Source organism: Rhinolophus hipposideros (genome assembly GCF_964194185.1).
Source record: "Rhinolophus hipposideros genome assembly, chromosome: 19".
NCBI lineage: Eukaryota > Metazoa > Chordata > Mammalia > Chiroptera > Rhinolophidae > Rhinolophus > Rhinolophus hipposideros.
Genome location: NC_138065.1, coordinates 46,719,119 through 46,740,333, shown reverse-complemented (window position 1 = coordinate 46,740,333; position 21,215 = coordinate 46,719,119). Strand labels below are relative to the sequence as shown.

Below are 21,215 nucleotides of genomic sequence, written 5' to 3'. Positions count from 1 at the left end.
ATCTACCCAATGAACACTCTACTTTTGTAGCTACAAAGCTCAACACGACTTAAAGAGCTTCCAGCCTAACGTAAGAAACAGAAGTGCAGGAAAGGGTCTGGGCGCAGTGAGCAGCAAGGTCAAAGGAAAAAACAAAACAAAGCAAAACAGAACCCGACATGGAGTGTTTGAGGAACTACAAGCAATTCAATTGTTACTAAGGTGTTAAATGTGCCTATGCAAGTGGTAGGTGACCATACTAGACAGGTAGGTGGAGGCCTGATGAAAAAGGGTGTTAGATGTCACATAAAGAAGCTTAGGTTTTATTCTGTAAACAATAATCATGTTTTCCCATACATATACTTCAGCATATAAAACCAATTCAAGTAGTATTTATTAAAACCTTTTAAGTCAATGAAATGATATTCAATATTCACTCTCTTTCTTCTACTGCTAATATGGGAAATGTGTAGGAACTATCAAAAGATAAATATTTAGAAATCAAAGTTAAATCCCTTCCCATCTCAAAATAGTTTTAGACACTTTTAAGCACGGTGGGGCAAAAAAATTATTTTAGGTTAACGGCATAATTCAGAATGTATTCTCAAATTAATATATTTGTTTTTTTCCTTTTAATAAAAACCAAAGCAAAAGATAAAAACCAAGTAGCTTAAAGATTTAAGTCTGTTCTAGGCTTAAAAACTGGCATACTTCAGAAGACAAACACTATTTTTAAAAAGGTATTTAATGAGAAAAAATTGTAAGAACCATTCTAATATAGGTCAAGTTCCATTACAGTACATATAAACATGACAATGAAATATTTAAAATATCAACTAGCAGACCCATTAAATCATATTTTGTTGATTACAATGTTCACCATAAAACATCTAATGTAACAACTGTTTTCACAGAGGTTGTCCATATGGTACTGGACATTAAGGTGAAAGAATAGTTAAAGTAATTTACTTAACGAAGAAATAAATGACAGGTTTCCACCACCTTCTGTCTCCTCTCTTTTCTACTTCCCCAACTCATTCTAGTATGGACACTAAGGGAAGAGCGGGGCACTCAGGTGGAGATGGGAGCCACAGTCTTCCTGGAAGTCAGGGTCCAATGCTCAGAATCTTCTTTACTTCCACGCCCAAGACAGACAAGAGTTCATTCAGATTGGCCCTCTTCCAGTCAGGAAAATTTTCTAAAGGGTTATAAACCATCCGGCTAGAGGAAAGAAGAAAGGAAAGGAAAGATAAAAGGAAAAAGAGAAAAAGAAATGAAGAAAGAAGGGAAGAAAGAAAAGAAGCTCCTATGTTGTCTTCTCAGTGCTCAATGAAGAATTTAGGACGAGAAATAGCTTGTAAGCACAGGAAGTCAATATATATTAAAAGCAGTTTTTTGTTTTTAATTAAAGAAAAAAGACCACATCTTATTTTTTTGTTTGTGTTTTTTCCTGAGAGGGATAAGGGAGTAGCAAAATCTAACAGACATTAGGTAGTCATAATTACAATATTCCCTCTTTAGCAGATGCAGAACCCTTTACGCGTCTTGGTCGCTATGTGGTAATATGAATCAGCTGTTCCCATACTTGATTGTTTATATATTTTCCAAGGAGACCTGGGGAACTTTTCAAAACACAGCTCTCTACCCTCCTCCCTTCCTCTCTGAAAACATGGATTCATGGGTCTAAAAGTAGAACTATTTTGTTATTTATTCATTGTTTTGGAAAGATCCCAAGTGATTCTAATGACCACTCAGGTTTGAAAATCATTGGTATAAATAAACTTTATGATAGATGTCTTCTGCACTGTAATGGAAGCAGACTGGCTTTTCACATGTGCTTTAACATCCCGTGTATTTAGTGCCATCTGATGCTTTATACACAGCATTTATTGAGTCAGAGGGGAATGCTTATCTTGTAGGTAAAAACATATAAATCGGAAAAAGATGTGTTAAGTGTCTTTGAAAGAAAACAGAATTGTGAAATAGTGCTAATGCAATGGGGAAAGGGAAGAACAAACAGGCTATACATCGAATAAAAATATTAAGCCAAAAATAAATACCAGTTCTCCAATAGCTGCACATACTTTAACTTCTTCATTGATTTTGAAAATAGGCAAAAGTCTGGAGATTATATCCCCCGGAGCAAAAGGGTCATTACGAAAAAAATTATATAGATACTCATGAATGTTCAATCAGGAAAACTGGTTTCTTAAGTTGATGTAGTGCTGATATTACCATTGAGCTTTAAGAGTCTTAGATATTAGAAATATCTACCATCTCTACTCCATCATTTCTTTGGTTTCAAATACTATTTAATTAATTATGCAACAAACATGATAAAGACCAAGCCTGAAGGACTGTATCATTCATTACAAAAATTATATATTAGTTACACATTATGTGCAAACAATCTGCTTGGTGCTAGAAGTAATTAAGAATGAATGATGTTGATAGCAAACACTTACATTGCTCTTACTATATACCACAATTATTCTGAACCCTTTATGCACATTAACTTATTTTAACTTTACAAAAACCCTGAGAGATTAGGTTACTACTCTCATCAGCACTTTATAGATGAGGAAACTGAAGCATAGTGCAGTTAAGAAACTTGAGCAAGGTAACAGAGCTAGTAAGTGGTTAATCTGCTTTGAACCTAGGCAGCCTCGCTCCATAGTCTGTGCTCTTCTTACTCAGTAGATTATGATGCCTTTTCCCAAGGAGTTTGCAGGTTAGCAAGGGCTATGAACACAAATAACAGTACAAGGCAATCTATTAATTCAGTCAGCAAATATTTTTAATGTGTAGAAATCATGAGAGATTTAGGCAAAGAAAAGATCTGCTTAAGAACAGAGTTTTAGTTAAAAATACTAAGTGTTTCATTACATAAAATTTGACTTGTTAGAAATAAGACATAAACCTTAAGATGCTTTTGCCTAATACAGTTTCAACTTTGTATAGTATGTATTGTATGATAACACAGCTGATGCATATCCAAGGCAAATTTTGCTGGACTTGGTTTCAGGGAGGGAAATTAGGGAAATCATTATTCTGACATCCTTCACTCTCATTACAGAAACTTTTAATATGATTCCCAGTGTTTCAAGCCACAAGAGAAAATGTCCCTTAATAACCATTGCTTCTCCTGAGGATAGACTACACATTTTTTGTGAGGGTTTTTTTTTTGGTCACTTTTGAAGAGCTAAGGGAGTCTTAAGGGTCCTTTACAAGGACTGGTTTTTACCATTAGATATCCATTTAGAATTGGTGACCCAAGATTAGATAACTATGTATGATGTGGTTCAGAGCTGATAAAACAAAGATTAGGGTATCTGCAGCCTCAGCAGGAGTTACCGTTTCCCCAAAAATAAAACCTAGCCAGACCATCAGCTCTAATGCATCTTTTGGAGCAAAAAGTAATATAAGACCTGGTCTTATATTGTATTGTATTATTAAGGCCCGGTCTTATTTCGGGGAAACACAGTACCATGGACTCAGGTCGTGCCTCCAACAACACTATAGGTTCCCTTTATACATATCTGATCACTTAAGAACAGAAATAGTCATTCACATTCTTGAATCAATTTATTATACTTCATTCCAACAGTTTCAGATAAGACTCATGCCACAGAAGGATCCACAGATACAAAACATGTATAATCGCCTTTACCTAACTCCAGTCTCTGAATTAAGAAGTGATGATAAAGACATGATAGAAAGAAAGAATAAAGAGTATTGTCCCAAATTTACCTTAGTTTTGTGGCATTATTTTTAAGGTGAATGTGGGGTGTGGAGATAGTGGAATAGATAAGAATTACTAATACCAAATTGCCAAAAAACTATGATTATAAAACAGTATCTCAGTTGCATGGTATTTCCCTTTCAAACAGGAATTTCTTTTAAAAAAGACAATTCTCAGTATGTAAGTATATAATTGGTAAAAAATCAGAACTTAACATTTTAAAAAATTGCTTATGGAAACAACTGATAAAATATCGTCACTTATTTTACTAACAAGATATTTTCAAACTGGCAAAGATATTGGCATTATACTCCATGTTTTATGGGCATGTTGAAATGGAAACCTCTGGATTTTCTTGGTGCAAGAGCAAATAGAAATAAACTTTTCTGGAAGGCAGTTTATCAAAGTTGACGCATCTGGACACAAGAAGCCAAATAAATTATGGGAAATTTTTCAAGTAGAGTCAGAAAATGAATTGAAATTGCAACTTACTTGCCCACCACTCTCTATATTCAAAGGTATAGAGTTGACTGCTCTATATGAAAATAAGCAAACCACATGTATTTCAAAGACTGTATAATCATTCCAATGGAGTATATTTAGACACGCAGTCCTATATGGACATAATACATTCAGGTCCAGTTTTAGAATTTACCACCACTTCTTCAAATACACAGCTAATACATTTTTTTTGATTGCAGCAAATTAAACACATGCTTAAATTCTCTTCATTTACATTTAAAAAATAACCAATGAGGAAATTATATTCCAAAGCCTAAATAAAGGTAAAGTGATATACGGTATTCCAAATAGTTGTTTTTCACAAATTCATGTTTTTAAAAAAATCGTAAAAGTTAATACTGAAATGGGCAATGCAAATAATAAGATTTAGTCTTGAGGGGAAATCCTAAGAATCTGGCAATGACAGAACATCCTTATGTCAATAACTCCAAACTACTAATGTATCTTCAATTAAAATGTCTTCAAATAAACTAAAATAATGAACTAAAAACAAAATACAAAACGAAGAATTCTGCATTCTTCATTAGAATAACCATTACCATTTTAAAATATTCTAGAAAGAATCTAAGTTGCAATAAAAATTCTTCTTTTAAAGAAAGTATTTCACTAGAGTTCAAATAAAATTTATCTTAAAACTCTTTTTGAAAATTAAATATGTACAAGAGGTTGTGGCATTTTAGTGATAGAAATGCTAGAGCCCCACCTTTGCAAGAACAAGCTAAGAACAAAGGACAGAAGAATCTGTTGACATAGCCTAAAATGACAGAATAAAAGATCTTTTAGACACAGGGAAAATATTAGGAAAGAAAAAAGAGAGACAAAGGATAAGGTACTGTCTCTCAGACTAAAAGAAACATTAGAAATATCTGTCTTTAAAAGGGAGTAATTGAAAGTAAGAATTGTTAAGTCTTAAAGCAAAAATAGACAAAGCACATGGCAAATGTGCAGGTGGGAGAGAAGTGTGCTGTTACCTCCCATAACACTGTGAAATAAAAGGAGAGCAGATGCCATAAAGTGGCCAACATCTTAAAAAAGGGCAGTTCTTTCCAGTTTACATGCAGGATGGTAGAAATCAAAAGAATAGAAATTATATGTGATCGCGGCTGATTGTTCAAAACAGGACTTGAGATTACTGGTTCATTTTTAGTCAGAAGTGGCCAGAAAGAGGTATGTGTAAGAAGGTTATAGGAGAAAGCAAGGCTAGACAAAAATTTAATCTGCTGAAAAGTATCCTAAATTTTTATAATATTGAGATACTGTCCTAAGGGAATATATCTACCACTCATTCTTAATTTATGTGAGGTAGGACACAAATAAAGTATAGAAAGACAATGAAATATCTGTCCTTTCTAGACACAGCGATTGATTTCGTATCTTAAAAAAGTAACGTAGGTGAAATTAAACGTGGTTTTGTTTTATGATTCCCCCAAAAGTTCTCTGTACTTCACTATCTCCAATTTCTCCCTTCCCTTTGTTAAAAGCACTCCAATCAAGCTTCTGTCTTACCACTCCTTTCATTGTTTTGCTCATCTTGCTTGTCCTAGCCAAAGCTGATCAATCCCTCCTCCTTGAAAATCTTTCACTTGCTTTCCAGACACTAGTTTTCTTACTATTGATAACCATTCCTCGTCTTTTTGTTGATTCCTCTTCCTTCACTCAATCACTGAAACCTGAAGTGCCCTCAAGTAAGGTACTCACACTACTGCCGATCTCTAACCGCACTACTTTGGAGAAATCTTATCCAGTTTCTTGGCTACACCATATGCTGACCATACTTGTATCTCTGGCTCCAGGATCTGCTATGAACGCCAAACATGGCATGGCCACTGAACTGGCAGGTAGTATCACAAGCTTAACCAGTTCACAAGTCTCCTGTGAATTCCGAACTTGACATCTCCGCTTAGTATTTTCAGTAACTCTCAAACTTAGCCAGTCCTCTCCTGGTTTTCTCCTCTAAGACCGTGCCTCTGGTAGTCGTCTTCATCTTAATAAATGGCAGCTCCACTCTTTAAATTGCTTGGGCAAAAAACCTCGGTGTCCGACTTTTCTCTTTCATTCTCCACATGCAATCTATTGGCAATTCTACTGATTCTACTTTTAAAATATGAATGGGATCTGACTACTTTTCACTGGTATGTCACTATTTTATCTTACCTGGATTATTGCAACAGCCTTCCTGTTTCCACTCGACACCTTATAGTCTGTTCTCTACAAAACAACCAAACTCAATTTTTAAAAATTTAAATCAGATTATATCACTACTTTGCTCAAAATCTTACAACGGCTCCCAACTCACTCCCAGTAAAAGCCAAAGTCCTTACAATGGCAAACAATGCTCTACTGGGTAGTTCTTCTCCACCCTGAAATCATCTCCTCCTCTCCACTTGGCTCACTGCAGTACAGCAACACTGCCCTTCTTTCTCTTTCTTGAACAAGAAGGAATCACATTCTTACTTCAAGGCCTCTGAACTGCTTGCTTCATCTGGAATACTCTCTCCTCCATTTAAACATGGATTACATCTTTATTTCCTAATCTTTGCTCTAATTCAGCTACTCAGGTAGGCATTCTGTCACCACCAGCTGAAAACTACAAATCCCTACTCTAGCACTCCCACTCTCCCTTTCTTGCTTTGTTTTTCTCCAATAACTCATCACCTTCTAATATAATAACTTAATTTGTTTTCTGTCTCCTCCAGCACATAAAATTTTAACTCCAAGAAGGCCAGAATATTTTTTACATTTCTGTTCACACAGTTTATCTCCAGTATCTAGAACTGTGAATGCACATGATATATGTTGAATATAAATGAACGAATGAGTCTCATCTAAGAAAATGAAGTTATTTTTTGTGGCTAATCAAGGTGACAGTTATACACGAATCAGATTTAAAATAAATCTGTGAGAGTAATTAAGTGAGTTGCAGAATTTTTAATCTTTTTATCATGACTTATTGGTCTAGATAGCACACTTTAAGAAATGTAACCACCTATTTTAGAAGTTATCCTATAAAGTACAATATGTATCCTTTCAGTCTAATATGAATTAATTCTTGTACCCCCTTCCTTGACCAGGCATCGAGAACATTTTAATTACATTTATCCTTCTGACTTACGTTATTATTGTCAAGTACTTAATTCTTGTGTTTATTAAATCCAACAAAGCATCATTCCTTTAAGTGGTCAATGTGCATTTAGGTTTACTGCATATTTACTACTTTTATTGCTTTCCATTTCTTTATGTAGCTCTCTGATCTTCGTCTTCTGTCTCTTTGCCTTCAGCCTTAAGAATATCCTTCATAGGTTGCTTTAGTGTAGGCGTCTTGGTGGCAAATTCATATTTATTTACCTAACAATGTCTTTATTGTACCTTTGTCTTGAGAGATTTTCAATGGATACAGAATTTCAGATTGGCAGGTTATTTTCCTTCAAACACTGATAATCTCATTCCACTGTCTTCTGGTTTCCATTGCTTCATTGAGAAGTTGGCTGTCAGTCTAATCGCTAGCTAATCCTTTGAAGACAGTACTTTTTCTCTGCCTTCATTTAAGAATTCCCCTTTCTGTTTCATTTTCAGCAGTTTTACCATGGGTCCAGGTATGACTGTCCCTCCACCAGGAGGGGTAACAGGATCAGACACAATTAGCTCTAATCTAGCACTAAGTTACTGAGCTGTACAGAGGGATATAGGATAGAAAATTCAGCACGCGTGCATCTTCAAACTCATCGGAAGGCCAAGCAACGGTTTACATCCAGTTTCTTGGTTCTCTCCCCACCCCACACACGATTACACATAGCTGCCGAGGACAGTTCAGGTGCATGTGGTTCATCTCCAGACACAGATTTGCCTTGGACCCGTCTTATACCATTCACTCTACACAGATATAAGGCCAATATGCCTACTCACAGTTCTCTCAGTCCAAACGCAACATCATAGAGGAGGTTTCATATTAAATTTAAGATAATTAGCTCCTACTACACAACATTCCATTTTGTCTAACTCAGTATATTTTCACAAAATAGTATTATGAGAAGGCAGACCCAAACTCAGATTTTCAGGCAGGGCTAAGTCTGTTCAGGGTACAGGTTGGATATTAAATCTTTATTCACAGTGTAGATTTCAAGTTATTTATTCTCTGGGGTAAAAAGGCTTACTGAATCTCTGGCTTGATGTCTTTCATCAATTTTGTAAAGTTCTCAGCAATCCTTTCAAATATGTTTTTCAGCAACATTATTTCTCATCTTTCCTTTTAGGTCTCCTATTGAATATGTTATATTTTCTTACTTCATCCTCTATCTTTTTTCTGTATTTTTTTCCATCACTTCATCCCTCCATGCTTCCTTCTGTATATTTTCTTCTAAGTTACCTACAAGTTGACTAATTCTGTTTTCAACTGTGTAGTATCTTCCACTCAACTCGTTCAGAGTTCTCAATTTTGGTAACTATAGTTTTTCAGTTCCAGGATTTTCACTTTTAAAATAGTTTTCAGTTCCCAGTTGACATTTTTAATACTGTCTTTCATCTTGTCAGCATAGATATTTTCAAGTTATGTCTGATAACTCCAATATACAGAGATGTTGTGATTTTGTTTCTACTGTCCATTGCTTATGCTGGATTTATTCATGTTGCCTTGCCTTTTCTGTTTATTTTTAACTGTGCCCTAGTTATTGTATTTGCAATTTTGAAAAAAATAATAAACGCAGTCTTCAGATTATCTTCTTCAGAGGTTCTCTCAGAGAGGATTTAATTTTGCATCCTGTGGACATTAGCAAACCAGGATCACCTCACTTTAATTTCAGGATTGATATGATTTGAAGTTGAGTTGCACTCACTGTGAGGGCTTATCTACTACTGGTTTACCCTAGACTCCAACCATCTGCAGTCCTAAACCAAATGAGTTCACCTACAGTGATGAGCGCTAGACTCCAAACCCTGTGCCTCTTAGAAGCTACCATAAGTGCTCTTAGCCATTCCACCAAAATTGGCAAATACTTCTAGGCAAAAAGTATACTTAAAAGACAGGCTCACAGTCCTAGGCCAGTAATTCTTTTCTATCTTGTTTACTTGCCAATGCCTTCCAACAGGTTTTGATTTTAAAATACATATACTTTCTAGTTCTCCTTAGTGGATGGGTTGGTCCAAATCACCTAGTCTACCATTACCAAAACTGGAAGTTGAGTAACAACTTTAAACAAGGTAGCACTGGAATATATTTAATTAAACTGTAACTGGAACTCATATATCTTAAAGAACCCATCAAGTAAAAATTTTTTGTGTCAAAAATAAAACCAACCAAGGAAGTACCTAAAAAGCTACTTTAAAAAAAAAAAGATGACATTAAAGAATGGCTGTTTACAAAAATCAAGATAAAAAATTATTTCTTCACATATCTTATTAGAAAGCTTATACTTTAAACTGTATAAACAAGTGATAAATTTGAGGAAACTTTATTGTTTTGCAACCTAGGAGTCTTAACTTTCATGTTAAGAAATTAAATGGGCTTAAATGTTCTTGTATAAATGTATTTTGTAGAAAGCAATTCTGCCCTGAAACAGTTTTTAATTAGTTGTATATACAGGCCACTCCCCTTTACCTACATTAAACCTTTTGCATCCTACTACCGGATTCAGATAAACGTTTATTGAGTATATACTGCATGTGGTCAATAAGGAAAATGAGATACCATGCGTACTCTGGACATATTTCCAGTCTTATAGAGAGAGATAAAGAGATAATGTGAGAATGGCTATAACAGAGGTATGCACAAAATGCCATGGGTACACAAAAGAGACATCATGTCAGCATGACACTGTTTCATATTTCAATCACTACCTAAAATCCCTGTTTCCTTTGGTGAGGCAACACTAAACAAAACAGAAAATGTACATCACATATCGCTTTATAATTTAAAGTTTAAAAAACTCACCTGTGTATATACAAACATAAAGCATTATATAAGACACCAAGGTGAAAAAAACTGATATGAAAACTTACCCCATCTGGCAGTGCCCTCCAGCACACAGCGCTAACAAATTCATTTGTATCATCTTCTTTTCGATCTTTGTCGAGAACACTTTTGACTGTATCAAACTTAAAAGTTAGCAAAGTCTTAGAAAGTCCTTTATAGTACAGGTAAAGAGAGTTGTTCTCGCTTCCTGAAAACAATGAAAAAATAGTATTTCAGAATAGGATAACTCAGAATCAGGGCCGTACATTCCTAAGGTAATTATTTCTCAATGTTTAAGCTCAAAGACCAAAAGTCTTTTATGGTTAAGTTTGAAAGGCCAGAGCACAGGATTTCTTGGGACTCATGTTAGAAAAGGATTCATAGAAAAAAAGCAATACTTTACTAAAGAAATAATCATAGTTAAATGATATAATATTGGTAATTCTAAGGCTGAAATTACCATATAAAAATCACTTAGAGCAATGCTAAGGTCTAGAGAAGAACGATAGATTTGTTGTTATAGCATGAATCTTAATTTAGAAAGAGTTCATCTGGAGAGGAAAAAGAAAAATTATTGCACTTACAAGGGCAAATTTTAATAATGTACAAAACGTATTTCCCACTCCCCAATAAAGGCATTACCCTATTAGATGAGTGGTCTAGAAACCCAAATTTTTTATGCAGTCTATCAAAGTTGGGTAATTATGCAAGAGATTTGGCTTGGCAAGGTTTAGGTTCATATATATGTAGAGAGAGAGAGTGAGAGTGAGAGAAAGAGAGAGAGAGACAACTTTACTGAATAAAGGCCAAGTCATTTGAAGGTACTAATGAAAATTCATATATTCAGGCAATAGAGCATTTGAATAATACTATATTTGATTTTTCTACTTCTAATTTAAATTTGTATAAATTATCAACAATAAAAGCCTTAGAATAGATCAAGGCTACCCAAACAGATTGCTTAATAAAGAGAAAACATTATAGAAAACAAACATCAGCTCCAGAAGACAAATAACGTCTCTAAAATTACGATGTTAGCAGAAATGAATATTTTCTGCTTTTTACATAATATCTATAGAAATTATGTTATAATGGAGAGAAACAACAAAACATATTTAACAATCTTATGCTAGTCCATGTGGTCAAAGACTTCTGTTAGGTAAAGAGGGGAAAGATTGATGCAGTACAATCCAAGGAAAATTCAATAGGCTATCTTCTGTGTGTACAGGACATTTTCTGACTTGGTATGCAGTCTACTTTCATTGAATGCAATTTTAGTGACAGATAACTGTTACAAAGTTCTAGGAAAAGATGAATTCACTTACCACAAGCTATGTAGTCTCCGTTGGAAGCGAGGCCTACAAAGTTTTTTTCATTGATATGACCCTTGAAGGAACGTAGACAGTACGGTTTCCCTACATTCCACAGCTTTAGCTGGCTGTCCGTTGAGCTAAACACAAAAGTTAGAACACATTTAAGATTTTATGGCATGAAATTCATCACTACTAATTAGAGGCAATCCAGTTCGGTGGTTAAGAATGCAGAATCTGGAGCCAGACTGGGTTAGAATGCTCAATGTGCCATTAATTTGCTTCTGACCCCAGAAAAGTTATACAACCACTCTGGCCTCAATTTTTTTTTTTCATTAGTTAAATGTGAAACATAATGGTTCCTATATTGTAGATTAGATGAATCCTACAAAATGTTATGAAAATTAAATTAATTCATTTAAAATGCTTTCATTAATCCTTGGGAATATAGGGAATGTTCAATACACCTTATTCATTGGTACCACTCACTATACCACCACCATCAAACAATGAGAGACCTCTATTGGGCGATGTGCTTAATTTCAGGATACAATTGTTCCACTTGGTTTGATTTACTTTTCAACTGTTGAACTGGATTGGTATACTGAATATAAATGATTTTCACAGCTTAGTTATAGCTACAGGAGTGGAATACTATGAATAGTTGAATGGTCTACCATGTTTCCCTGACAATAAGACTGGATCTTATATTAATTTTTGCTCCAAAAGATGAATTAGGGATTATGTTCAGGGGATGTCATCCTGAAAAATCATGCTAGAGTTTATTTTTCAGTTAGGTCTTATTTTCAGGGAAACATGATATATATAATTTATCTTACTGAATAATACAAAATACGGTCTTAGGACTTGAATAAAACACCATGTTTTGTTTTTCTCTTTTGGTTACAAAAAACTGGATAATATCATACATTTCATTTTGTAAATCATTTCTCTCTCATTCTACAATTTGTTTCACATTTTTTTCTGTAAAATAACTCACTTCTATATCTCTATCAATGACTACACAAAAAATCATCGTTTTTCTGACTCTAACATTCACAGAATAGGGGCACCATGATAAATGTTTTATATACATTATTTTATTTAAAGATTCTTTTTATAAAATTAGTATTATTAGTAGCTGCATTCAGCGATGATGAAACTGATGAAGGTTACGGACATTTTCAAGGTATCACAGCCATTAAATAGAGCCAAGATTGAAACTGTCTGATTTCAGAGGCCAAACTCCAAAGTGTTTAAATCCTTCTCTACTGCTTCTCATCATTTTTTCAACATAAAATCTATTCTTAGAGATTTATGTTGTTTTAGATGTGCTTTCTGCTCAACAGTGTTGCACTAAATATCCTTTTGTGTGTGTGTGTGTGTGTGTGTGTGTGTAATAGTTTTTAATTGGCCAAAAATTCAGAGGTTGCAGCAATATGTGTATATATTAATACTAGTTTTTAATATTGCCAAATATACTTGTGGATGAATTTGTTCTAAATGCTTGCCCAAAAGAAAAATTATCATGATTTATAAAAACAAAGAAGAAAAAAATTGATAAAATACAAATAACATGTCCACATTAATAAAGTCAACTAATATTTCCAATGTATATAATTAAGTATACTACACATACTTCAACTAGTTGAAATCAAACTAATTGATTCAACATTTATTAATCTGAAATTAAAGAAAAATATTTTTGCCATGTAATCTATCATCCATATTTGAATCTGAATAAAATTTTAATTATTTACTGCCCATTAATACTTCTAATGATAGGATACTTTTTGACTGGTTACCACTTAATATAGATTTGTGAACCAATTACCTACCTATACTACCTCCCTTTGTAAAGTTCAGTTCCCACTTTCTTTTGTTTCCCTTTTTGTAACTCAATTCAAATTATCTTGCTAAATAAATTCAAAACCAAGTTCTTATCTAGGGCAACCAGTATGGAGTTAGATGTGGTGGGAGATATCAAGTATAAGGCACTGGCATTAATAATCTCTTCAGAGAAATTAGAATCTAAGTGAAAAGAAGAAAACAATACATCATTAAGCTTGAGAAAAAATAATAGATATGAAAAAAAAATTAAGAATGGGTATTTACTAGGGTAATATTAAATAAACAGAACTATGAAATGGATCTCATAAGAAGGGACTGCCTCTGTTAGCAGTAGAGCTTTGTCAACAATATTTTGGCAACTGAGATTTATTTGGTTCACATCTTGTTACCTTCAAACAAATAAAAGATTATTTAAAGCTTGCATTATGATTATCTACTTCAGAAAGCTTCTCAAAGGATATTTGTCAGATATAGCATTCATACTTAGAAAGTTCTTCTCAAAACATTTAATTTAAAACTCACCATGAAATCATAGAGAGATCAAGTAACACAGAATCATAAACGTCAATCAAATATTACTCAAAACCAAAACTAATACTATGATACTATTGTACTGCAATGTACACATAGAGCAACATTAGTTGACATTAAATACTTCTCCTGTTCCATCAACTATGTTGTTTCTCTCTCCTCAAGGAGACATAGTGGCTGAAATCTAATCTGAAGTTCAAATATTTAAGGGGGTGACATTGAAAACTAGTATCATCAGGATTTTATTCACAAATAACATGTAAAAGTGAGCAATACAGACCAGAATATACATGTATTTTAATTTGACAAGTTATAAAAATCTACTATTTAAGAAAAAGTGCATACACCACAGGGTTACTTTATACACACCCACAGTGACATTACAAACTGGTAAATGACTGTGTTAAGTTCAACCTCTGAAGAGAGCAATACTCACGCAGAGACAATTTCCTCACCACTCACAAACTTTGCATAAGAAACTGCTTTTCGGTGTCCTTTGAACACCATGATGGGCTGTTTAGTGTTACGAAGATCATAGTAGTGGACACAGTGATCTAAAATAAAACAAAAAGAGAAAAATGAGTAAATGAAGAAATGAAAAGCAAAGATAATCTTCACTGATTTTGGTATTTTTCATCAAATGTTTCACAATGTCAAACCCCTAACAGCCAGAAAACTAAGGGCTATGACTCATTTTCAAAGATAAGGAAGATATGGTGGGTTTTCTTTTTTGAATCTAGGAAAATATAGTTGTCTTAAAAAGTATATACATACACATATACCAATGTCAGCCTGAAAGGGAGTTCTACTTACATTTCTTGTGATCCTGGCTCTAGAAACATAGTATTAGGGTTCAGAGTAACTGGAAATTTAAAAATGAATCCTTACATTTTGATGGCTTTATAAAAAAGGTAATATAAATATTTTGGACTTCTGGTTAAATATACTGCTGTATAATTTTACTTCCCACATTTGCTTTTTAAAAAACACTTGCTTGAGAGACATATAATAAAAACTCTAAGTATAAAATTCAATGATTTTTATGAAATTTACCCGGCGCAACCATCACCATAAATTACAGAACATTTTGCTCATCCCAATAAGATTCCTCATGCCCATTTATCACCCACTGCCCTATCTATCTATCAATCAATTTCCCTTTTCTGGACAATTTATATAAATGGAATCATACAATATGTGGCTTCTACGTATGGCTTCTTACACTTCACATGTTTTTGAAGTTCATCCATGTTTTAACATGTGTCAGCAGTTCATTAGTTGTTATTGCTGAATAGTATCCACTGTATGGATAGACCACATTTTGTCTATCCCCGTGCCAGTTGATGAATATTTACTTATTTTGGTACCACAGTAATGCTGCTATGAACAATCGTATTCAAGTCTTGGTGGGGACATGTCGTCAGGTCTTGGGTAGATACCCATAGAAGTGTAATTACTGTATCATACGGTAATTTTGTGTTTAAGTTTTTAAGAAACTGACCAACCATTGGCGGCACCATTTACATTCCCACCAGCAATACCTGACGGTTCTGGGTTTGTTTCTGGGTTCTCGATGTGCCCCGCCGGGACGATCACACTGAATGGCAAGGCTGTAGCGTGTATTTATCCTTTTCTTATTTAAAAGAATTCTCTGTATGTTCTGTGTGCTACTACTTAGTCATTTATGTGTTATAAATATTTCCCCCCAATTAATTATTTTTTAAAAATTATTTGATGAACAAAAGTCTTAAATTTTATTATAGTCCAATTTGATACCTTTCATTTATGGTTTATAGTTTTTATATCTTAACGCCTTCCTTGCCACGAGACCATGAAGATATTCTCCTTTCTATAATCTTCTAAATACTTTGCCGTTTTGATCACATTTGATCGCCTGGAATAGATTTTGTGTACTACATAAGGTACAATTACAGTGTCATTTTCCCATACCAACTGTCCAAGTATGAAAATTCCGTAGTTTCAAAACTCCTATGCAATATAATCTTTGCCAGGTGTCAAATATCCACACATTTGCGAGTCTGTTTCTGTTCCACCAGTCTATCTACTCCTGTGCCAAAATAAAACTGTTTTCATTTACCTTTCCCTATCCTTGTTTTAACTAGTCTGTTAATCCTTGCCTTTTATTTGCACCAATTAGGTCATTTCCATTTACTATAATTAGATATATTTGAATTTCTATCTATGAGCTTATTTTGTTTTTTAATTATTCCAAGTTTTCTATGCTTTTCCCCCCTTAACTTTCGATTAGTCAAGTATTTTACTCCTCCCTCCTTATCCCAATAATAGTTTGGATTCTGTACTTTGGTTCTGTTATTTTAATGGTTTCCCTTGAAATCATGTCATGTATTTCACAGTTCCCAAAAGTTTATAGTGATTACTCAATATTAGTTTCAAAAAAAGGATGATTATCATGTCTGTTGTATTAGTAACAGCTGAATAAAAGATGCCTAACTTTAAAATATCTCTGCATTTAATATAAATATAAAATTTCTTGTGAAGCCCAGTTTTTAAAAAAGATTTAGCTAGAGTGCTACTTACAGGTTGGAAAGTAAGACAGACAAAAATAGATGAAAGATTTACTAGGTGCTTCCAAGTTGGTTTTAGATTCTAGCACTCTCAAAAGTAGGTTTTATTTACGACAAAGTACTACAGAAAAATTTGTTTCTTGAATATTGGCCTTATGCATGCCACTTCCATTTTAGTTCACTCAAATTACTTGGAAACTTGAAAATAAAATGTCCTTGATAGTCATTTTCCCCCTATTATCCATGTAGTATAGATAACTGAAGCACATGCTCATGAATGCTACGGCATTAATCAAGATTTATTAAATACATATTCAGATATTCAATTTATTTAAATGTGAAGGAAAAGACATCATCCCCACTGGCAATTGCTGTATAGAAGATAGAACAGATTTATAAACCTAACAAACCTAAAATGTTTCCCATTACTTAAATAAGATGGGAAAAAATTGTAAAAGACATCCCAAGCACTTACATCTCTACCTTACTCAAGTTTCTCTATATTAAGTTTATAACATGAATTAAATTAGGTTTTATAGCTCCTTAAACTAAATACCAGGTTAAGTTGAAAGAAATTAATTATATTTTGGTGACAGTGATAAGGGACGGTGGAGGGGTCAGAAGAAGGTAATCTATAAACTGACTTCAGAGATCTAAAGACATTATAAATTTGTGTTTTATATACTGTAGACATTCATCTCTTAGAAGCCACCCTGATTTAAAAAACACGTATTGTACTAAATGAAGAAAAACACTTACTGGCCTCTTCCTCAAGAAATGCTATCTATGGAAAGATATCTGTAAAACTATTAACTGCAGTACCTATGGGGAGATAGTTTAATGATGTTTGATCAAGGGGACCTTAAGCTTTAGTTACGTATAACAATATGCAAGTTGAGGGCCGGCCTCGTGGCGCAGGCGGTTAGAGCTCCGTGCTCCTAACTCCGAAGGCTGCCGGTTCGATTCCCACATGGGCCAGTGGGCTCAAAAAAAAAAAAAAAAAAAAAAAAAAAAATATGCAAGTTGAGAATGAGGATATAAACCTGTACTATTTGTATAATTAAGTATAAACAATTTTAAATGTACATAAATTTTTAAAAATGAAAGACACATATGTAAGATAGCCTGAGATAGCTTTACTGAGAATCGAGAAATCTTTATGGAAGAAAATTTTCAAAGAATAAACAACATAAGTCACATACAAGGTATATGAAAGCTGATCATAGAGGGCCTAGTATGAATCTATACTCTTTAAGCAATGAGAAGCCGCTGAAGTTGTAGGGTAAGGGAAGTAATACTGATATTTAAATATAAATGAATCAATAAACCCCCTCCTAAAGGTTATTTTCTTCCCTTTGAAGACTAAAAGTTATCATATGTCAAATCACAAAAACTAGAAAGTACTGAAAATGAGAAAGCAAATGGTGGTGTTTGTGTGTGTGCACTGATTGGTTTACTAAGAGACACAGGGCTTATAGTAAACACAACTAAAAATGTTTATTGATAATACAATTAAATAGAATATTTCAGAATTACTGTTTGTTCTAGGAACATTATTCCTTCACAGTGAATGTTATTAGCTTAAATATCACTCCTGAATCAGAATAACACTAATTTTATTTTTGATTCATTTTATTTTTATTCATTTTATTTTCAATACACTAACTTCTGGTGTGAGGGATCTATTATTATTTTAAAGGGATCACCTTCAGCATACCCATATTTCCTATCTGTTACACTAATTACTATTTTAAAAATTACAAGATGCTTGAAGCTAGCATGCAAGTAATGCTAATATTTTATTAAAACCACAGATTTCTAGGAGTTCTATTTACTTCAGTCTTACAATGCTCTCCCAAACTGGCTACAGAGAGGATAAATTGGAGAAATTTTCTACCTTTTGGTATACAATACGAACACATCCTGGTTAAGCAATAACAGACAATTAATAAACACCTTTACCTTTATTTAAAAAATATTATCTTCTGTTAAAAGCGTGCTTCAGATAATCTCGGGTTTAAGAATAGATTTTAGATGGTTTAAAATAAAACTTAAAGCCTTTTTCTTCAGTGTTAACCAGAAAAAGGTAGTTTCAAATTCCTAGTCTTATTTTTCAAGGGAACCATGATTTAGGATTTGATATTTTAATAGAAATGCCTGTGAATTTTTAGTCCACCTCAAGAAACTTTTCATGCTATAAATTCCAGTAAAAAAATAAAACAAAAAAACGCCCCGTCAGACATCATTTTATATTATGGTAAAAGGTGAAAGAGGAAAACAATGAAGTGAAAGCACAAAGAGAGAAATGAATTTACTGTACGAAAAGGAAATGTACGATCTACATGAAGGTAGGCAGGGAAGCTTAGAATGAGCACAATGCATCACACCCAAGCAGGATCAACGGTGCCCCTGCAACAGGAAGTCAAACTGTAATTGGTACGTAGCTCACATACTGCTTATCTATTCCTCATAACTCCAAAAGCGATGTTTGAAAATGTGCAGCCCATTCCTAACGGCAAATTCACCATTACAAATGATATTTAATAAGCAACCTCATGAACATGACTGTACTGCTCTCAGTGGTAAAATAAATGGCACGGCTAAAGAGTGATGTTTCACAGTTTTAAGAGGAACATTTAGATAATAGTCTACATTCTAAGAAATGTTTCAATTCTAAATGAAGATGATTCACCATCAGTAATTGTTTCCAGAAGTAAAGGTTTTTCTTATGATTAAAGGCATGTTTCAGTCAGTAAAAGGAACAATTACAGGCAGTGAACAACAAAGTGAGGACTGCTGGCTTTATTAGCATCTTGCTCTGATGCTAACCCCTTTTTCAAAGCCAAAAAATAAGTCCTTAACGCACATCAAATCTCATTGTGCTGAACAGGGCCGATGACAGTCGGCATCCATTCCCACCACCTTATAGAATTTATAGCCTATGAAGATGAAAAGTTAAGGCTATATTGTCCAGATCCCCTTGCAGTTACGTTTCTAGATGTGAATTAGATTCTACTAATGAGACACACTTAGGTAAGATTTGAAAGGTAGAATTTCTGTAGTTATTCTGCTTCAGATACTTCTGCTGCAAGCATCATTATAAAGATGTCGAAGTTCTCTGGTGTAGTGTTCCAGGGTCCAGTCTCTAGCTTTGTGGCAGTTATAGTGAAAGATATCTGAGCCCTAGATTATAGCAAGGGCACCATGTTCTTGACCTCAACAGATCTTGCTCTCAATAGTTCCAATGGCCGAGAAAGGAATAACAGCTCTCTTGGCCTATCTGTACTCATGGTAAGCTAACAGTCACTCCAGGGGGCTCAGCCTACTGTTCAGTAAGTAAGTTGGGAGAAGAACATTAAGAACAGTGGGAATATGTGTATGTGGTATTCTGGCCCGAAGCACCTCCCATCCACACACACCCCTATACCTGCCTACACCACCCCCTACACACACACCCCCGCCACACACAAATACATCTTGAAGAAACTGACAGATATTTAGCTAGACTGACCAAGAAGAAAAAAGAGAGGAGACATAAATTACCAGTCAGGAATAAAAGAAGGGACATTATTAACTGATATTATGGAAATTACAAGGATTACAAGAGAATGTTATGAACAACTTTATGCCAACAAATTAGAATAATTAAATTTACAAATTCCTGGAAAGACAATAACTACCCAAACTGACTTCAAGAAGAAACAGAAAATCTACATAGACTTACAGAAAGTAAAGAAACTGAATTAATTAAGAGTAGTGTGACACCTGTGATTTATCTCCCAACCCTATAACACTTCTGAGAATCAAAGAAGGCACTAATAGTAATTATGACGGTACAAGTACAAATTTGGACTGCCCCAGGCAAACCCAGGCATTTGGTCACCCTATTTAAGAAAAACATTTAAGCAAAAAATTATTTGCTGTAACTATAGCTAACTTTTTTTTTTGAGTACATACAATGGTAGTATGCACTCCATGATACAAGACCTTTAAGTGTATTATTCACTGCACCTAGATGGATGATTTGTGCACAGTAGGCACTCAATAATTGTTGAAGGAATTAATTGGTTTCCTTTAATAAAAAACAAAAAGATTCCTGTGGCTGTACAATATAGCTTAACTGTTTAAACATCATTATGACCTAAGTATGTGAATAAGTAAGCATCAGTTCATGCATGCAAAGACTTAGAGGAACGACAAAAATAATCAACAAACCCATCTCTATGTATTAAACATTGGTGATAAAACATTGAAATGAAGGCACAGCAACAAACAGTAATGATGGCATATTGCAAAATTCTAATTTAGTCTATGAAATTTAAACAAATGAAAACAAAATTTAAAGTCATTTGTTTTAAAGTATTCTTCTATCCTAGACATGATACTCAACCAACATCAAAAGAAGACAGACCTGCTTTCATTTCTTACCTGCACAGCCGAAAGCCAAATGGTATCTAGAAGAGGGGCTGAATTTAACACAACATACATTGGCCTTCGCCTCAATGCTTGCTACTGAGTTGTCTAGGTTGGTAGACCACAGCTTCACTAAAAGTAAAGGACAATAAAAATAAAAAGAAATAAACAATACATTAGCAAATGCTTCTGCAACCTGGAAAGTTTGCTTATTGATACGGCTGTTTTTGTGCTAATCGAAAGCATTTTGATTTACTAAGATCAAAATGTTTTAACTGACCAACTGAATAACAGAACAATGTATTGAAACCAAAAGAGTTTAGTTTCAAAGTCAGAAAACAACACAGATATTCAGTGTGTAATGAGAGGCAACATAA

General features: G+C 34.0%; 1 protein-coding gene across 5 annotated transcripts in view; it reads right to left on the bottom strand.

Annotated features, from left to right (window-relative positions):
- COP1 (COP1 E3 ubiquitin ligase) overlaps nt 1–21,215 on the bottom strand; it is a 116,192-nt gene that overhangs the window by 11,461 nt on the left and 83,516 nt on the right. For 3 of the 5 annotated variants that reach the window (XM_081026829.1, XM_081026825.1, XM_081026826.1), the window contains exons 15-18: nt 20,854–20,970; nt 14,316–14,433; nt 11,513–11,637; nt 10,235–10,395 (exon numbers count right to left, since the gene is read on the bottom strand). In XM_081026829.1, coding sequence (XP_080882955.1) covers nt 10,235–10,395; nt 11,513–11,637; nt 14,316–14,433; nt 20,854–20,970 — 521 coding nt within the window. Of the gene's footprint in view, nt 1–713; nt 1,201–10,234; nt 10,396–11,512; nt 11,638–14,315; nt 14,434–20,853; nt 20,971–21,215 lie in introns of those variants that run through there. The other 2 variants (XM_081026827.1, XM_081026828.1) reach the window with 1 other exon arrangement.